Genomic DNA, 20009 nt, shown 5'->3' with positions numbered 1-20009 from the left:
ACCGGGAATGATATCGTTTTCATAATCGATCCGACAAGAAAAATGGATTGGGTAACATTTCCGTATCATGCAACGGTTTTATAAATTTTGTAGGTGTGACCGTGACGTATCAAACTCGAGACCACTTTAGTGGCTATCACTTCTGCATTTAGGGCCCAGATAGCCGCACGGGTACTGATATTGATCATGCTGAGGGTGACGGGTTTGAACCCGGGTCGGTCCAGGGAGATTTCGTAAAGGAAACTTCATTGGCTTCCTTGAGTATAGAGTGCACTTGCCAGCTACACGATATAAGCCGAACTAATTGCAGTCCAACCCACCGCGAAATATTTGAAACCCTTAAGTTTTGAGTACACTTAAAAAAGGTTTCATAAGAATCAAATCCTCTCGTTTGACAAAAGCTTGTCGGTAGCAATCCGCAGCAAAATTATAAAACGGACAATTAGCATCTTTTTTCGCACGCGCAGCCCAGCAAGTCCCAGCGATAACCGTGACGCATTCCAAAATTCTGGTTTCGTACTCAATGAATAGCGATCCGACTTGACTGGGACCTAGGTTGACGACACTCAAAAATTCCGATTGTTTGATCTATCAGTTTGATGCTGATTTTCGTTTGGCACCATCATTAACCTTCCGAAGGTGTTAATAAAAGTTACGTTTAAGGTGTTCGGATTATATTGACCCGGATTTTGTACAACGACTTAACAGTCATTTCTCGATAAAGTAACAATATTTTTGTATTTATTACTATCGTTACGTTGAGGTCGGGCAAAAAATTGTTTTTTTTTCAATTCTTATCTTAAAACCCTTCGAAGCCGGATTTTTTCCAAGCGTTATTATAGAGATTTTTCTACCTTTTCCTGTAGTTTTGGTGCTCATCAGCATAACAAGGATAGAATATGATACAGAATATTTTTTTCCGGATATCGTAGGTCTCCAAACTATCCTTGAGTTTAGATCATAAATTCTATGGGTCTAACGGTTACTTCTTTCATTAAACAAAGCTACGATTTGTAATCTATCATGTCCAGTAAGTCTTCTGAAAGTTTAATAGACAGTATCAGATCAGAGGGGATATCCTAGGTCAGGGGTTTTCAGACATTTCGACTCGCGGTGCACTTTTTGGAAATGAATCGCTCCGCGGTGCACATGTTCATTATTGTTAAAAAAAGATACAATTCCAAATTCGTCAAAAAGCTGTTGTATTTTTCATAGCAATCCCAAGGTGCATACACTTGTCATTAGGTTTTCCTCCACCAATTATGACACTGTTTTACGTTTTTTGATCACTTATCGGAGCATAGTCAAGTGACACAGTTATTCGACTTGAAATTTTTCTTGCTCAGAATGTTTCTGGAAATTTCCAACAAGATCTTTATAAATGCTTAATGAAATTTTGAGCCAAATGAGTGGTGTTTTGTTTTAAGAACCTCGGTAAAGTCCTTCCGAGACTACTGAATTATTAGTAGCGTAGTAGCGTCTCGTAACCTAACTTCAACGACTCTAACACTGGAATTTGCGGAGAATTCAGGTTCAGAATCAAATTGAGAATGGACGGAAACGACAATTCTCGTGATTTTCTACAAATTACGAGCAAATTTGATGACAAAATTCAAGAATTTACGTTCGTTGGATAGGTGGGTTTGAAGTTAGGGACTCGATACTAGAAAATTTTTGATAGACGTTTTTCCAAGGCATTTACTGGATTTCTGAAAAACTTCTAGCAAGACTCTTAGCAGCTTTATTTTCAGAACTTAGGCAAATATTGACAAAATTTTTGAGAAATTCCTTCCAGGCCATCTTGTCAATTCGGAAGGAGTGGTGTGTTCACCTGATTTCGAGATCAGTGGTATTAAGCAAAGCCACAGAAATATTAGTAAGATTTCTTGAGATTTCTTTAGCGCATTCATTGAAGATACATTGCAAATGCCTTGTAGGGTAGGTACTTGTGAACATCTATTTCGAGTTCTTGGAAAAATATGATATCTATTAGAAGAGTTTTGGCAGACTTGTTCCATGATTCTTCGCGAATATCTGAGACGGTTTTTGCTGGATTCAAGGTCAACTTGCCAGCTGAAATAATGGAAATTATACTCTCAATCCCTTGGAGCACCTTACAATAGTTCAGTTGTACTAATTAAGTCGAATTATTTTTCATGAAATAGGTAATGAATTTAAATTTAAACCTAAATATGCAAGACTTTTCTGAAGTGCTGCGAAGCACTTGTCATGGCTTCGCGGTGCACCAAGTGCACCGCGGTGCACGATCTGAAAACCGCTGTCCTAGGTCATCCAAACTATTCTTGAGATTAGATCCCATAGTTATCGGTTGTAACAGTAACTCTTTTCATTATACAAAGCTACGATTTGTAATCTACCATATCCAGTAAGTGTTCTGAAAGTTTAATAGATAACACCAGATCAGTCGGATATCCTAGATCATCCTAACTATTCTTGAGTTTAAATCCCAAAGCCTACGGGTGTAACGGTATCTTCTTTCACTATACAAAGCTACGATTTGTAATCTATCATGTCCAGTAAGTCCACTGAAAGTTCAATAAACAGTATCAGAACAGTCGGAATCTCCTTAATCATCCAAACTATTCTTGAGTTTAGATCCTAAAGTCTTCGGTTGTAACGGTATCTTCTTTCGTTTTACAAAGCTGCGATTTGTAATCTATCATGTCCAGTGAAGAGAATTGTCAGACTCAAAACATTCAACAAAAACGGCGCGGCGATTGCTCATTATCCCAACTGGTAACAGATAATGACATGATCTCGAAAATTTTTGTTGCAGACAAAACGGAAGCTGATTTTGTTGCGTACTTTTCAACTCGTTAATATTCAATTATTACTATCCCAAAATCGAAACTTGTTGATGATAAATCTTCAGCAGCGTTGCAGTGTTTACCGACTCGTAGTTACCGCTTGAAAATCACAATGCAAAGCTTAAAAATCTCTAAACTCGTGGTGCACGATCTTTATCCTATTTTGTTCAAGTTGGGACAAACTTATGTCGCATTGGGTGGATTGTCGCAACAAATGCAGGTTGCGACATTGTCATTATTGTTGTGCGATGGTTGAATTTCGATTCACTGATCATGTCCATTGTCCAGTAAGTGTTCTGAAAGTTCAATAGATGGTACCATATCAGTCGAGATATCCTAGGCCTTCCAAACTATCTTTGAGTGTAGATCAAAGTCTTCGGTTGTAACGATAATTTGTTTCATTATACAAAGCTACAGTTTGTAATCTATCATGTCCAGTAAGCCTACAGGTGTAACGGTAACTTCTTCCATTATACAAAGCTACGATTTGTATCATGACCAGTAAGTCTTCTGAAAGTTCAATAGACAGTACCAGATCAGTCGGGATATCCTAGGTCATCCTAAAGTCTATGGATGTAACAGTAACTTTTTTCATTAAATATACAAAGCAACGATATGTAATCTATGATGTCCAGTAAATCTTCTGAATGTTCAATGGACATTATCAGATCAGCTGGTGTCATCCAAACTATTATAATGTTTAAAATCTAGCATCTTCAGCAATTGATGTTTCTGTTTTGGCTATTTAGAGTTATGTTGTTTACAATCAGTGACTATGACATAGCTTCGGGACATTCAGAATCGTACACACTGTGCTGCATTATATTTCATGGAGTCTACAGCCGTAATAATTCCTTTTATGCTGTTTTGAGTTGCATAATATTAACATATAGGCCCATATAGCCGAGGCGATAAACGCGCGGGTATTCAGTATGACCATGCTGAGGGTGACGGGTTCGATTCCCGGTCGGTCCAGGAAAGGAAATTTCCTTGACTTCCTTGGGCATAGAGTATCTTGGTGCTGCCACACGATATACACATGCAAAATGGTCATTGGCAGAGGAAGCTCTCAGTTAATAACTGTGGAAGTGCTCATAGAACACTAAGCTGAGGAGCAGGTTTTGTCCCAGTGAGGACGTTACGCCAAGAAGAGAGAGAGAGAGAGAGAGAGAGAGAGAGAGAGAGAGAGAGAGAGAGAGAGAGAGAGAGAGAGAGAGAGAGAGAGAGAGACTACTGCTACGAGTCAAGACCTGAAGTTCTGAACTCCAAGGTAGTTTGGCTGGCCTAGAATATCCCTATAGTGTCTATAAATGACATTGAGGATTTCACGAGCTTCACGGATCCCAGTAGATTATGCAATGCTATTATTTATGGCGAAAGCACATAAAATTATTCTTGTAGATTTGAAGGTCTTTACTACAGGACAGTTTGGAGCACTTAGAACATCCCAGAATATAAAACACCTTTTGATATGCTAAGCGAAGGCTAAATGAATGCATATGAACGAAGCTCATATCCAATTTCAGCTTTTAGAACAACTGATATATCAATTATTTCGTTTCTCCAAATTTCTTGGTGTTCAGGATGTTCTAGGTTGTCAGGTAAATCTCAAATACACATAATCCTATTCCCCCCTGGACCCTGGTAATGTAGCCAACTCTTGTAGTTTGAAGGCTCATGCCATGCGGCATGTCAAAGTTAGCAGAATTTCATAGATAATTCATCAGCTGGCTTGATAGTTACTAGAGATAACATTGTCCACCTGGTGTCCTCGGAACCGGTTCGCGGGCTCCCGGAAGTATGTCCGACTCTGGTGTTTTCTATGTCCAGAATTTTATGAAGTATATAACAATGGCCGTGACAGATGCAAAAAAGTGGGATCAAGCTGCAGCTATTGGATATTACATTGTCCACTCGATTCAAGGATCCGGTTCCTCGGTCCCCGGGATGTGATCGGTTCTCATGTAACGTTTGCCTGTGACATATCAGAACATCAGTCAGCTACCAAAAACAGTATGACCACTGTGTAGTGCGGCATAGAAATCCTCTACATAGAGATGAGCGGAAGTTACATACGTCGATTCGGCAACGCTGTTTGTTTTGTTTACAACAGCTGCCAACACTTGCTACAAAGCTAGATGTTCAAACTTTGTGCGTGACTTCGTTGTGGTTCAAGTTGTTTTGTTTACATTTTCTAATTATGGTAGATTTTTTTTTTTCAAAACTTTGTTGAAATAGCGGAGCAATCGAAGAAATCTGAAATTCAATGCAAAAGTGTTACGCTAATCATATCGGCAGAAGTGAAGCAAGAGGCAGCAATGGAAGTATTTTCGACAAGTGCAGCAACAAAAGTGTCGTCATAAGCATGAGCTTTTGAAAGCAGAATTAATAAATTTTTATCTTTTTACTAAACATACATATGCCGCCAATATCTCGATATTAAAAATAAATAATTTTAATTTATTTAGTTCCGATTGCAATACCGTTCGAACAACGCCTTCCTACGAACGATAAGCATGTTCATTTGGCTCACACTTTGACAGTTCTCTCTGCTCGATTGGCTTACAATGGCCGCCTCCGCAGATCTCTATAATGTACACTGAAAAACAAGAAAACCCAAATTTGAGTTTTTTTAAACTCACTTTTGAGTTCTTTTTTGCATCCTCTTTCATTCGCTCTCTTTGTTGTTGTCAAAGAGTGAATAGCAAAACAACCCAACTTTGAGAGTTCGATGCGGGAAGCCAAAATTGAGTAAGTGACATAGAACCGAAAGTTGAGTAAATTTAACTGACGGTTGAGTAAAAAAAACTTCGACTTTAGGTACTTTGGCCGAATACGCCTAAATGCAAACTACCTACCTCAACATCAACTCCATCAACTCAAAATTGGCTTCCCGCACGCAACCTCGAAGTTGGGTGGATTGAACTCACTTTTGGGTACTTTTGTTTCTCCGTGTACACTCAGGAAAATTGACTCATACTTAATGGCAAATATCCATGTGTGAAACCACATCCATTGTATATGCAACTAATACCCGATTACGCAGGCAAAATATCATATGAATAGTATGTGCTCTAAATTGTATGAGTCGCTGCTGTATGATGCCTCATGAAAAGTATGAGTCGCACCAATGGAAAACATTTGTTTACCCCCATTGCAAAAATCCATGTCCCGGACACATAGATGGAATGAAGATTTTTTTCCCAGTGTAGGATTACTAGTGCGGCACATCGACATTTTCAAACTATTGCAGACTACATCCCAAATTGGACTATCACACTTTTTTTGATACGCCTAAAAAGTGTAAGTGTTCGCAGTTCAGTGTGGAGTGTTTTTGAGATTTTGTGTAAATTGTATATTGCGTTTAATATAAAATAGTGCAGGTAGTGTTCGTATGTGTTGTGCAGTTTTCTTCGTCAATGAGTTGTCAGGCAGAGGGAAAGAAGGATCCTGTTGGTAGCCCGAAAGGGGTGGCGATAAGGAAAAGCAATATGGAAGGAAATCTTAACGGACACGATAACTGCAGCTCAATGTCTCGGGTCACTGCCCGAACAATGAAGACCAATGACCTAACTACGCTCCACTCCATAATGCTAGAGAGTCGTAAAAGAACCGCCAACCGAAATGGTTGAAGTGACACCTTCTTGCTTTTATTGAAGTGCTGTACCGGTGAAGAAAAGGTGAAGAAGTGGAAGAAAGAAGGAAGTTAATCGCAGAAGGACAGCAGGTAATTCAGTTCCTCCTTCAGCAACCTATAGGGTCCTAATATGCTAATCCGGATCCATAGAACCCCGCTGTTTTTGGACAGAACTACGGTTCTGTAGAAGTTCAACCCCCCCCCCCCCCCCTACGTTGGGATGATCCGGAGTGTTCCACGATGACCGAGTCCGTCAACATACTCGACCGCGGGAAGTCCAGAAGGGCCTGTGAATGCCGCCATCGCGTTTCTTCGCCACCCCGTAAGGCCACAGAAGAACCGACAGACACTAACCGTGCACGTCGCCATCGTTGAAGACCTGGAGGAGTACACTGTGTGGTGGAGAGAGGTGGAAGGTAGAAGAAGGGGCCCCTAATAGATGAAAAGACAGGTTAGAGTAGATTAAGAATGTGGGAATGTGCAGGGAGAAGAAGAGGCCGGAAAGTCCGGGAATAAATGTGTAAATGTAACGTGACGTGAGTTTTTATGTACGACAGTGCGAAGATTCCCTGCCCGCGAATAACTGGTCGAGAAGCATGCCCACCCTGAGGTGTTGTTTCAGGGAGTCTCAGGAAGGCTCCCCTCTTGAGCTAGTCGGCAGTTACACTTTGGCGCCCAACTTAAAATCGTCTTCTTGACAGTTTTTTGGAAGGGTCAGTTCGGAAGATCGCACTGGATCAAACTGGTTTCGACGGAGGTCTCTGGTAAAACTTCCAGGCCTTCACGAATTTAACTTACCACATTTGGACTTACTCTTTCTTCTAACACAGTTCGCAAAATCATTTCATTTGCGACGGAGGGGTTTTGTTGTCCAGAAACACAATGAACATAAGAAAAACGATTGTTCAAAAAGAACATTAGATATCAATACTAGTCATTTTAAACTTTTTACTTTTGTTTGAAACAATTTTAGTGTGTTGTGATGTGATTTCGGATGTGTGTGAAATGAAAAGGCCAAAAAGAAAGATAATTTTTATTTACAACAAATTTTGTGTGCTTCTTTTGAAGCGTGTGCAAATAGGATTTTCAAATTTACTAGGTTTTCAAATTTCCTAGCATTTTTCAATTTACTAGGTTATCAAATTCTAATCTGTGATACTTTTAGCTCGTAAATAGTTCTTTTTAAATTCTAATTCCATTGCGAATTGGCGTGCAGAAAACGTCCTGAGTCGGTGATTACTCGTACTGTCATCGTTCAGTTGAATGAGCTAAAATGAGAGAAAAGTTTAGATTAGTTCAATGGAGCATTGCATGAATAGAAATAAATGAGAGTTTACAAGAGTAGGAGGAAGAAGAATGAACAGAAGAAGTATTATAGAAAAACATGCCTAGTGAAAGTTTTCACACGAGAGAGGAGTCTGGTTCCCACATCCAAGCTAACGTTTGAATGTCGGAGACAGTTTTTATTACTGAACCATTAAGAAAATCTAATTCTTTTAGGTAAGAATTTCTAGATTTTTCTACAATGTTGTTCTCCCAGCCAAAACTCAGCTTTGGAGTGGTTATTTGTTTTTGTGTGGTAATAGTCCTAGTGTTGCGAATTTGAATTCGAGCACTACGGCCCAAATGATTTCAGACTCTGTTTAGAGTAAAGAGATGAAAGGTGCTCAGGGAAGCATAGATAGGTGGTACTAGATCACAAAATTCATCGCTTACACCAACAGCGGACTACACTACGATGAACTGAGAAGTCAACACTTCTTCTTTCTCAGGGATTGCGGTAGAAAGGTGTTGGTGAATGTGGTTGATTTGCGTGCATCTAGTAGCCTGGTAGATGGTAGGAGCAATTCAAATTGCTGGATATACTCACCACAAGTGAGACGGTGAGACCACACGAGTGCCAGGTCACTCAAAACAGGAAGGATCGTCTGTAGGGCGACTAGATTCCCTAAAAGAGAGAAAGATGGATGAATAGGCAAGTGTGGAGCGAAGGGTCAGTACAACTGGAATGGATAGTTACCTCTGTAAATACTGCATCTAGAGACACTATTCCATCCAGTCCTCGTACGAGCCACTCTTCGGATGCTTGGCCTAGGTGACGTCGTCTTGTCTCGAAGCTGCGGAGGCAGTAATTGCAGAAATACCTAGGAAGATTTTAATATGTGATTAATGGGCCCATGTATTTTGAATGTCTGCTCACTTTGTACCCATAGTGGGAGTGAGACAGAATGATGCGCTAGATATCTCGTTTTCAGTAGCTAGTCTGATTGTCAACAATCATCTAATCAGACTTAGCGAAAATCTGAATGGAGATGCTGCGGATGAATGGTAATTGTATCGATAATGAGAAGCATAGTATGCTTTTAAAAAGGTTGAAAGAGATTTGATTGCGGAGTTACTCCTGTTAATAGCTTTGTCTAGGAGAACTTCTAAACATCAAATTCTCGATAAATTAACCTCAATTGGAAATTATTTCTTTGTAAATTTTTGTACATATTTTGCATGATGGCCATTTCATTATTTTAATTTGTTGTTTTTGCATGTTTTGTAAAGTTTGTAGAATTTTGTTAATTTTTATCATTTCATTTTTTAATTGTTAGTTATCGGAATTTACTAGTTCAAAAAAAATAGGAAATGCGGTGAAGACTGATAGTACTCACAGACCAAAGAATAGAAATAACCACAGTAAATTGAATCAAATAAAGAAAAATAGACCAAAACAATCATTCATTCAATTTTAGAATTCTAAAGTGCATAACCTCACTTTAGAATGTGAGCTAACAAAAAAAATCTATGATGGACTTTTGTTTAAGAATACATGTTTCTCTAGTAAAAATCCATTTCCGGATCGGTTTTGGCCACCAATCTACGGGGATTTTTACTAGCCGGCTAAAGAAATTATCTTTCTTAAACGTAATTTCATCGTACTTACCTCATGTTGATCATATTTCATCACCATAACATTGCACAATAATTAGTAGTTTGACAGTTCGTAATCATCTCAATACAAACGCACATCAATAGCCTATTGTTCGAATGGAATCCGAAACAAGTAGTACTAGAACGATCACAACTCCGACAAACCGGTGAAACATTTCAAAGCACCATTTTACCGTACTATACCGTAGCTTTGTTAAATGAAATTTTAATCTGTAAATACTTGTCAATATGGTAAAAACGTGGTGTAAATATAGTGTTGTCATTCAATTTTGTTAGGTAAATAGCTTTTTAAACAATCGTATGGACAAAATGTAAGTATTAGAAGAGGTTGCCAAGCTCAATGTTTGCGCATTTGATCGCTGGAGACCAGAGCAATCGCGTTGACGGTCAGTACAGAGTTAATCTCTAAATTGTGAGGAGTTGGTAACAACGATGAAAACCTATGACCCCGATACTCTGTAAACGTACTTACTGGTCCTTTACAATGTGTTTCATTGATGTATTTCTGTATGACTTAATCTAGTACGTTTCGAGTCAAGTGTTTTGTGAACTACCGTCGGTTGAAGTGAATTTGTTCTGGTGTTGAGTGGTTTGTGTTGGTAGGTTCAGAGGTACGTGTAACCGGGGAAGTCTTGTGTAATCTGTGGAAAAAATATTTACTTTGTAAATATTTTTTACCCGAGCTGGGGGAGAGTGTAAGTGTTCGCAGTTCAGTGTGGAGTGTTTTTGAGATTTTGTGTAAATTGTATATTGCGTTTAATATAAAATAGTGCAGGTAGTGTTCGTATGTGTTGTGCAGTTTTCTTCGTCAATGAGTTGTCAGGCAGAGGGAAAGAAGGATCCTGTTGGTAGCCCGAAAGGGGTGGCGATAAGGAAAAGCAATATGGAAGGAAATCTTAACGGACACGATAACTGCAGCTCAATGTCTCGGGTCACTGCCCGAACAATGAAGACCAATGACCTAACTACGCTCCACTCCATAATGCTAGAGAGTCGTAAAAGAACCGCCAACCGAAATGGTTGAAGTGACACCTTCTTGCTTTTATTGAAGTGCTGTACCGGTGAAGAAAAGGTGAAGAAGTGGAAGAAAGAAGGAAGTTAATCGCAGAAGGACAGCAGGTAATTCAGTTCCTCCTTCAGCAACCTATAGGGTCCTAATATGCTAATCCGGATCCATAGAACCCCGCTGTTTTTGGACAGAACTACGGTTCTGTAGAAGTTCAACCCCCCCCCCCCCCCCCCCTACGTTGGGATGATCCGGAGTGTTCCACGATGACCGAGTCCGTCAACATACTCGACCGCGGGAAGTCCAGAAGGGCCTGTGAATGCCGCCATCGCGTTTCTTCGCCACCCCGTAAGGCCACAGAAGAACCGACAGACACTAACCGTGCACGTCGCCATCGTTGAAGACCTGGAGGAGTACACTGTGTGGTGGAGAGAGGTGGAAGGTAGAAGAAGGGGCCCCTAATAGATGAAAAGACAGGTTAGAGTAGATTAAGAATGTGGGAATGTGCAGGGAGAAGAAGAGGCCGGAAAGTCCGGGAATAAATGTGTAAATGTAACGTGACGTGAGTTTTTATGTACGACAGTGCGAAGATTCCCTGCCCGCGAATAACTGGTCGAGAAGCATGCCCACCCTGAGGTGTTGTTTCAGGGAGTCTCAGGAAGGCTCCCCTCTTGAGCTAGTCGGCAGTTACAAAAGTGTGATAAAAGTGCACATTTGCCTCGGATCGTTTCGACGTCTTAGGTGCACTTATTCCTCCATTTATAAGGAATAAGTGCACCGAAGACCTCAATTCGATCCGACGTGTCCCTGTGCTGCAATCACACTTTGAAGGTGTGTGCACACTATTGTGTCAGTCCAATTTGGGGTGCAGTCAGCAATATCTTTGAGACTTTTATTGAAATTCATAAAGTAATAGACAGTTTTTTGGATGTTCGAGGGTTCGACTGTTTGGATGTAACGATTGGTAGGAGTTCGGTTTTGCAGTCTAAAGTTCTCTAGAACGAATCCTAAACGGTCGTTCTACACCCTAAAACGAAACAACACAGGCTTGTGTACAATGTACACAGGCTTGTGTACAATGTACACAGATTTGTGTACTACTAGATCAGCCTCCACCCCTGTGTCAAATGTACACAGTCACTTTTCTGGCTCTAGCGCTCCTATGGGAGCAAAGTTCGTAACTAATTTTCTCTGAACGATGACATGCATTATCAGGAATCGATCAATGCAAAAATAATTGATAATTTTGTTTTCATGCCAGCGCTGGAGCCGGAAAAGTATCTGTGTACATTTGACACAGCGGTGAGGCTGATCTAGTAGTACACAAATCTGTGTAACTTCTGTAACCGTGTAGAGAACTTTAGACTGCAAAGCCGAACTCCCACCAATCGTAATAGACAGTAATAGTATTATTAGTCTATTAGTAATAGACAGTTACTCCAGTACTTCATGGAAATATTTGCCATTTAGCGGCACAGATTCTCACTCAGCTCTCGTTTGTGCACACCATTGTGAAATGAATATAGCGCTAATTAAATTATCTCTCCTTTTCTCATGACCAGGCGATGATCCGGATTTTCTATATTTTTGGTGTTTAACGATATGGACCTACGGCCTGTTCTGGGGAATCGGTGGCCTGTTCGTATTCATGGACCTCACAAACAAGCCAAAATTCATGCGAAAGTACAAAAACCAGCCCGGAACACACGAACCCCTGGAATGGAATAAATTGAAACCCCTGCTAAAAACCGTCATCATCAACCAGCTGGTGTTTGGAATCCCAACGTCGTATCTTTCATATCACGGCCGGAAATGGATTACGGATGATCTGCCTGCGGTTCGGCCGCTGCCTTCGCTGGAGACCATCATCCGAGACATGCTGGTGTGCATCGTCACGTGGGAAGTCACATTCTACTACAGCCACCGGTTGCTGCACGCCAACTTCTGGTACAAGTACATCCACAAGAAGCACCACGAGTGGCCGGCGCCGATCGCCTGGGCCGCCATGTATGCCCATCCGTTCGAGTTCGTCATCAGCGATCTGCTGCCGGTGTACGCCGGACCGGCACTGATGGCCAGCCATCCGGTGACGATCGCCATCTGGTTCGTGTTCGTCATGATGGACACCCTGGTGGACCACTCCGGGTACCACTTGCCGGTGCTGGGAAGTTCCGAGCAGCACGATTACCATCACTTGAAGTAAGTTGTTGGGCTGGTACTATATACATACATACATACATTTATTTATATGTTCAACATCATTTTTAAGATAACCAACATAGGGTTTTTGACCCCATTCCAGGCACTACATGTAAACAAAATTGTTCAATACCTAAATTCACAACAAAACGACCGTTTTCGTCCACTTCCCCCATTTGAATCAGAGATTTTCTGCCGAAAAGTTGATTTTGAACGAGATTACTGCACCTAGTCTAGCACCATTTCTCGGCACCAGTGCCAAACTTTCAGAAAATTCAAATGGGAAATCACTTCGGCATCCACCTTTGTGCTGACGAAGTGCACCCGTCTACGTGTAAAAATTGTTTTGTGCACTAGTGCGGCTTCAGAGTGAAAATGTAGATTATTGACTGTGGATCTCGTTGCGGAAATGTTGCGAGACATGATTACCTATGGAAGTGCGTTTGGAAAATATGCGGCAAGTGATATTTTGATTTGTTTTGTTGTGAGATGCCGGGAATTGACGCGGGTGCCCAAGTAGTTCGAAACCCTAGCAGGTCACAATACTCGGTTTGCAGCTGCCACTCTCTTTCCTTGGTCACATCGTCCGCTCATCGTACTCTCTGCACACCATGCCCTCTTGTGCCTACTCGATCAGATGCGAACACAATCTTTGCCGGGTTGCTATCGGGCATTCTTGCAACATGCCTTGCCCATCGTAAATTTCCGGCTTTGGTAGCCATCTGGGCTTACCGGAAAGCGTATTGCGCTTGAGGTTCATCCTTCACCACCACACCTCGTTCTCCTGCATTGCTGTCAAAAGTCGTCCTTAACACGCGCCGCTCAATACTCCGATTGTTTGCAGGTCCACCTCAGCCGAAATCCTTACGCAGTATTGGACGCCATCCATCGTTGCTTTGAGTAGTCTTCTCAGCTTCCCAGGAAAGTTGTTTTCGTCCATGATTTTCTATAACTCTGTGCGGTCGATACTGCCGTAAGTCGCCTTGAATACGACGAAAAGGTCATAATGCCCTTTTATTCACGGCATTTCTGCAGAATTTGCCGTACGGTGAAGATCTGGCCCGTTTCGACCGACCGTTGATAAAACCGGCTTGATAGCTTCTCACAAACTCACATGTTTTAAATGACATACGACGGAAGATGATCTGAGATAGCACATTGTAGACAGCATTCAAAATAGTGACGGCTCAGAAGTTCTCGCATTCCAAATGATCTCCTTTCTTGTGAATGTGGCAGATTACCCCTTCCTTTCACTCCTTCGGTAGTTGTTCGGTTTCCCAGATCCTGACTATCAATCGGTGCAGACAGGTAGCCAACTTTTCTAAGCCCATCGTGATGAGTTCAGCTGCGATACCGTCCTTACCAGCTGCTTTGTTGGTTTTGAGCTGATGAATGGTATCTCCAACATCCCTCAGCGTGGGAGTTGGTTTATTTCCGTCCTACGTTGCACTGGGAACGTCGTTTCATCTGTTACCGAGTATGATCTCCCGTGCCTACGTTCTCCACGCCATTCAGGTGCTGATCAAAGTGCTGCTTCCACTTTTCGATCACCTTACGTCCGTCCGTCAAAAGGTTTCCGTTCCTAACCCTGCATATTTCGACTTGCGACAGGAAGCCGTTGTGGGATGCGTTAAGCTGCTGGTAGAACTTCCGTGCTTCTTGGGAACGGCACTGCAGTTCCATTTCTTAACACTCCGCTTCTTCCAGGCGGCGCTTTTTCTCCCGATAGAGGCGGGTCTGCTGTTTATAACGATCAACGTTCTGTCGGGTCCCTTGCTGCAGTATTACCGACCGCGGTGCATTCTTCTCCTCCAAAACCATTCTACGCCCTTCGTCGAATCATTTGTTTTGTCGATTCCTTTCTACGTACCTACGTGCTCTCGGCTGCGTGGTTGATTTCTGCTTTCACTGTACTCCAGCAGTCCTCTAGAGGGGCCTCATCGAGCTCGCCCTCGTCTGGCAACGAAGCCTCGAGATTCTGCGCGTATGCTGAGGCGACATGCGGTTGTTTCAGTCGCTCTAGGTTGTACCGTGGTGGTCGCCGGTACTGTACATTGTTGATGACGGAGATTTGTGGTCGCAGTTTGACCATCGCTAGGTAGTGGTCGGAATCGATGTTGGCGCCACGATAGGCCCTGACGTCGATAATGTCGGAGAAGTGCCGCCCGCTAATCAGAACGTGGTGGATTTGCGATTCCATTTGCTGTGGTGATCTCCAGGTGTAACGATAAGGGAGGCTGTGTTGGAAAAAGGTACTACGTATGGCCAAAATATGCAGGCGGCGAAATCAATGTGTCGTTTTGTTGACAAAGTCAAAATCAATCATAGCCGTTTTCGTTCGACTGTTGGTGGGCGCTGACCTTCCCAACCGTCAGACTGAATTCCTGCTCCTGGTCTGCCTGAGCGTTTAGATCTCCTATGATGATCTTGACGTCGTGGCATGGGCAGCGGTCGTACTGGCGTTAGAGCTGCGCGTAAAATGCGTTCTTGTCATTACCAGTGCTTCCGGGGTGTGAACTGTGCACGTCTATTATGCTGAAGTTGAAGAATCGGCCATTGATCCTCAACCTTCACAATCTTTTATCAATCGGCCACCAACCGATTACGCACCTCTGCATATCACCCATCATGATGAAAGCTGTTCACAGCACACGTGTGTTGCCGAAGTTCTGGTAGATATGATTACTTATAAAAGTTCGCACCATGGATCCTGTCCAACACACCTCCCTGCAGCGCTACGATGCCAAACCCACGGTCCTTCAGTAAATCGGCGAGTATGCGGGTGCTCCCAATGAAGTTCAGGGATCGGCAGTTCCACGTACCGAGTTTTCAATCGCAAGTCCTTTTTCTCTGTTCACTGGGGTCGTTACAGTTGGTCTCGATTGGTATTATTCTGTTGCAGATTTTCTGTTACAAAGTTTTTATACGGCTGGCTCGTAGGGCCGGACACAAACCCCCTACTTCCCGGAGGACCATAGTGCACAGCTGAGCTTAGAGTCCTTCCCGGACCCTTGGACGTAGAACAGCCGCCTCTAACATGTGTATAGGATGCTGTTGTGAGCCGTTCCTCCTGGAGAACAGACGCTCAGGTTTACAGAAGCAAGCCCCTTTTACCTGTCAACCTATGACCAAAGTTCCCACCGGGGCTAGTTACCCGATCTTCCCTAAAGTTGCTCGTAGTTTCCAGCCGGTACCACGCGGACACGCGGAGTTAGGGATAGGAGCTGCTGGGCAGAGGCTAGTGGATCACAATGGGATCTGGATTGCGCATACCCAGCCAATCCAGAAACTTATTATGTATTTTAAATTTCCAAGTTTTTTCATGCCCTGCATAAAAAGAGGGAGAGTTATCCAGAACCAGTGTTGTGCATAAGACAATGTAATAATGACGGTAACCATGGCAATGGCGACCTGTGAGCGTTTATAGGGATTAGCAAAGGCGTTGTAGGGGTGTGTCGAAGGATTCCCAGAGTTTCAGAGGGGTACCAGGAGATCACAGAGGCGTTTTAAGGAGGTCCCAGGGGCTTTCAGAGGGATTTCGGAGGCATTCCAGAATGTTTCAAATGAGTTTCGGGTCTCAGTTGCGTTACACATATTTCGAGGAGGTTTTAAGGAGATTTTGGAGGCATTTTCTTGGGCGGGTTTCTTGGGGTCCGAAGGGTTTTCAGAGGAATTCCGATGGCATTTGAGGTAATTTCATAGAATCCCGAGTTTTCGAGGCGTTACGGTGGTGATTTCGGGGATTTTGGAAAGGCCTCAACTGCGTTACATGGTTACCCATCCGAGGGGGGTTTAAGGGGGATTTCTGAAGCATTTTAGAAAGTAGCAGAGGATTTTCAGCGGGTTTAAGAGGCGTTACTCAGACGTTTTAGGCGGTTTCGGAGGGTCTTTGTCTCCTCTCTTTCTTTATTTCTCTACGTCCCCAAAGGGACTTGGCCAGCCTCACTACAACTAAGTGTTCTTTACACGCAAAAAAATCCGTTCCGATATACGTGAACTCCCAGTCACGGCAACGGGAACTATGCATAGCAACGATAACAACAATAAGAAATGTACACCGTGAACTAGAGTTCACGTTTTCTAGAACGCCCATATTGACAGCTGGAACTAGTTCCAGTTCACGGTGTATATTTGCTTGTTCTCATATTTGCGTTTGTTTGTTCACGTTTATCAGAACGGATTTCTGAGCGTGTAAGGACGTCCACAGTTATTAATTGAAGGGCTTTCTTTGCCTGCCATTGCTTTGAGCTAACTGAAGGGTTTTAGGTGCGTTACATGGGTTCCGAGGAAGCTTTAGGGGGATTTCGGAAGCATTTCAGGAAGTTTCAGTGGATTTTCAGAGACTGCTTCGCAAAAACTATTGAAACCCCTCGAAGCGTCCCTGAAATGCCTTAAAAGGCTCCTAAAACCTCCGTAATCCTATTGAAATCTCTATAATCTATTTAAAATACCCCTGAAACCAGTTGCATTCTAATGTACTTCTAACACCCTCCTGATACGACCCTGATCGGAAATGCCTCGAAGCGCCCCTCAAATCTTCGTAATTCCATTGAAATCGTCATAATCCATTTGAAATGGTCCTTGGAACTCCTTTAAAAGGCTCCAACAACCTCCTGAAACTAACCTGCAAACTCCTTGGAACGCATCTGAAATGCTATCAAACGCCCTGAAACCTCTCGGAACGCACTTAAATCGTTCCTGAAACCTGCAGCAACTCTCTGAAATGCCCTTGAAAACTCTTCCTTCAAAGGTTTCTAAGATCCTCCTGAATCGCCCTTAAAGCTCATTGAAACGCCCCTGAAGCCCCCTTAATATTATTGAAACGATTCTGAAATCCTCGTAATCCCGTAAAAACATCTTCGAAATCTAACGGAACGCCCTTAAAAAGCTCCTGTAATACCCTGAAACGCCCCTGAAGCTCCTTGGAACCCTCTTTTTTGGGCTTTTTTTAGCTTCATGGAAACTCACTTGGCTCCATCCCAAATCCCTGGGAGCAAGGCTTGTTCTCGCGAACTAGATTTTCTCAATGACACACATTTTTAATTTATTTACTCCCAGTCAATGGCATAAAACGAGGTACCAGTATATAACAATGTCTACCTATTGGTTTTCAAGGGGTATGATTATGCAACGTTACTAAATGTAGCGAAAATGACTACTGATACTGTTTTATACCTGATGTTTTGAACTCTACTGTAATTTGACTGATATGGAATACCACAGAAGTTCATGGATTCCAAACGGACGTAGATGATAGGTTATTTTGTAATTATGTTGAATGCCCCAGAATACCCCAAAATGTTTAATCATATGTAGTGATTTTCAGGGAGGTGAATGAAAATTATGAAAAGCTTCAATGAGGTTCAGTGAATATGTTTAATGCGTAGTGAAACATTACTCTGTGTAGCGAAAATGACTACTGTTGCACATGTAGAATATTTTTTTTTAACTCCAAAGTAGTTCGGCGGACCTTAAATATCTGGAAAACTTTAGAAGAGACCTTCCAGATATCGAGAGACCCGGAAATTCTGGCTGGTGCTGCAACGTTATTGTTTATTGAGAAAATAATTACTGCTACTGCCATAGATTTGAAGGACTTTGTAATCTGGAAACCCTAATTGTTTTCTCACTTATGTTTATGAAATGTTGTGATAGCTCTTCTGATAAATATTAATAATTACTTTCGACGTTGTACGTCGACTTGAAAAACTGGGGTAATTTTCCAATTGTTGCACAGCTAAAAATTTATCAATTATTGCACACCTCATAAGAATAACATGGAGTGTGCAACAATAGGCGAGTTTTTTGCCGTGCAACAATTGGAAAATTACCCTAATTTTTACTTTAATTAGGGCAATAATCCAATTGTTGCACGGCAAAAAACTCGCCTTTGGCATTGTCCAAGGTCCGATTTATTTTTCCAGCTAAAATGAACTGAAATAAATTCCAATAAACCAAACTTTCGCCCGGTACTGTACTTACGTGACCTTACACACGTTCCCCCAAAAAGTTCGGTTAACGGTGACTAATTTGCACTAAGCGGCAATCAAGCGCCCACCATTGATAAACTCAGCCTCGACCTGACTCCGCATACCATCGACGGGTGCCGTACAGATTCGAATTTCGTATAAATTATTAAACTCAACAACGACAATACACAATCGTCCGAAATGTGATATCGTACGGTATCGGGAAAGGGACGACATATACCCGTGAAAGCCCCCAAGCAATCTTAGGCCACCACTAATGTCTTGATGCTTGTGCAGCGCTAATCTGTCAGCTTGAATCCAAACTGGTTTTATTTGGATTTTCGGTTCCACTGAATATGAATGCGTTTACGCACCTGAACAGTGGTTACGGTTAGGCATCTGCTTTAAGATAATTCGAGCTTTGACATTAATTAGAGTAGGATTTCGTCAAACTTTACCGGAAATCAGAAGTTTTGAATGAACCTTAGTTATGCTATGGACTAAGTAAACAATCGCATGCGTAAGCCAGTGCGTAGGTACGTCTAGTTCATGCAATTTACAAAACTTTAAGGGGACTAAATTACACAGAAAAAAGACGTATCTGCATAGGACACAAAGCAAACCTACGACAAGCAAACCTGTTTAAATCGTACGCAGAATACAGTTTTGATATATTTTTCACCTATTCAGACCACTGCGCATAGCCTATTGAGTAGAGGTCAACAAATTCTTCACCTATTCGCTGAAAGTTTATTCATTTTTTGGACATTCGTTTATTTTTTGCTCTCCACAATCAACGCCTATTCATCTCATTTCAATTTTCCTTCTCTATTTGTAGATTCAACCAGTGCTACGGACTCTTCGGTTGGTGGGACACTCTACACGGCACGAACGAAGAATTCCGCAAGAAGAAACAGTACCTGCGAAATAAGAGAATATTCTCTCTGAAATCAGCTCGCGAGCTAATTCCAGACGAGTAGACCGGCGGAGGATCACGCTGAGCAATGCCAGAGCACGAGGATAGAAGGGGTTCCTGAAAGCAGGACGCACCCCAGGAGAGAAGAACAATGGAGAACTATTGATACAGTACCTACCTTTAACCAATTGACACACAGTGGTCACACTCTATCGGTGGAGTTGATGCTCAAATAGCTACTAGTGCTACAGTTACTTTTTGGATTAAGCTTTGAATGTTGGAGACTGCTGCTGATGGTGTAACAGAGCTTATGTGGAGCCAAGAAAGCAAAATGATGAAAATGTTTACGTGCAAGTGGTATGGAATATCACTTGCTTGAAAATGTGTTAAGTAGTTAAAACAAAAGAACTAGTCTTGTAAGCTTGTATGGTAAGATCTCCTCAGGTCTGATGGGACACATTTCCTCTAAATGTTAGATGAATGCTGTGCAGAAATAAAGACTCATTAAGTTTCA

The 20009-nt window shown here is 42.1% G+C and overlaps 1 protein-coding gene across 1 annotated transcript in view; it reads left to right on the top strand.

Annotated features, from left to right (window-relative positions):
* LOC115261575 (fatty acid hydroxylase domain-containing protein 2) overlaps nucleotides 1-20009 on the top strand; it is a 59613-nt gene extending 39604 nt beyond the window's left edge. The window contains exons 2-3 of the mRNA XM_029863474.2: nucleotides 11974-12610; nucleotides 19418-20009. Coding sequence (XP_029719334.2) covers nucleotides 11974-12610; nucleotides 19418-19559 — 779 coding nt within the window. The 3' untranslated portion in view covers nucleotides 19560-20009. The remainder of the gene's footprint in view (nucleotides 1-11973; nucleotides 12611-19417) is intronic.

Source organism: Aedes albopictus, chromosome 3, assembly GCF_035046485.1.
Source record: "Aedes albopictus strain Foshan chromosome 3, AalbF5, whole genome shotgun sequence".
In the NCBI taxonomy this organism is placed as follows: domain Eukaryota; kingdom Metazoa; phylum Arthropoda; class Insecta; order Diptera; family Culicidae; genus Aedes; species Aedes albopictus.
Note: the sequence above shows the minus strand (reverse complement) of the source record. Positions and strands in the feature narration are given on the sequence as shown.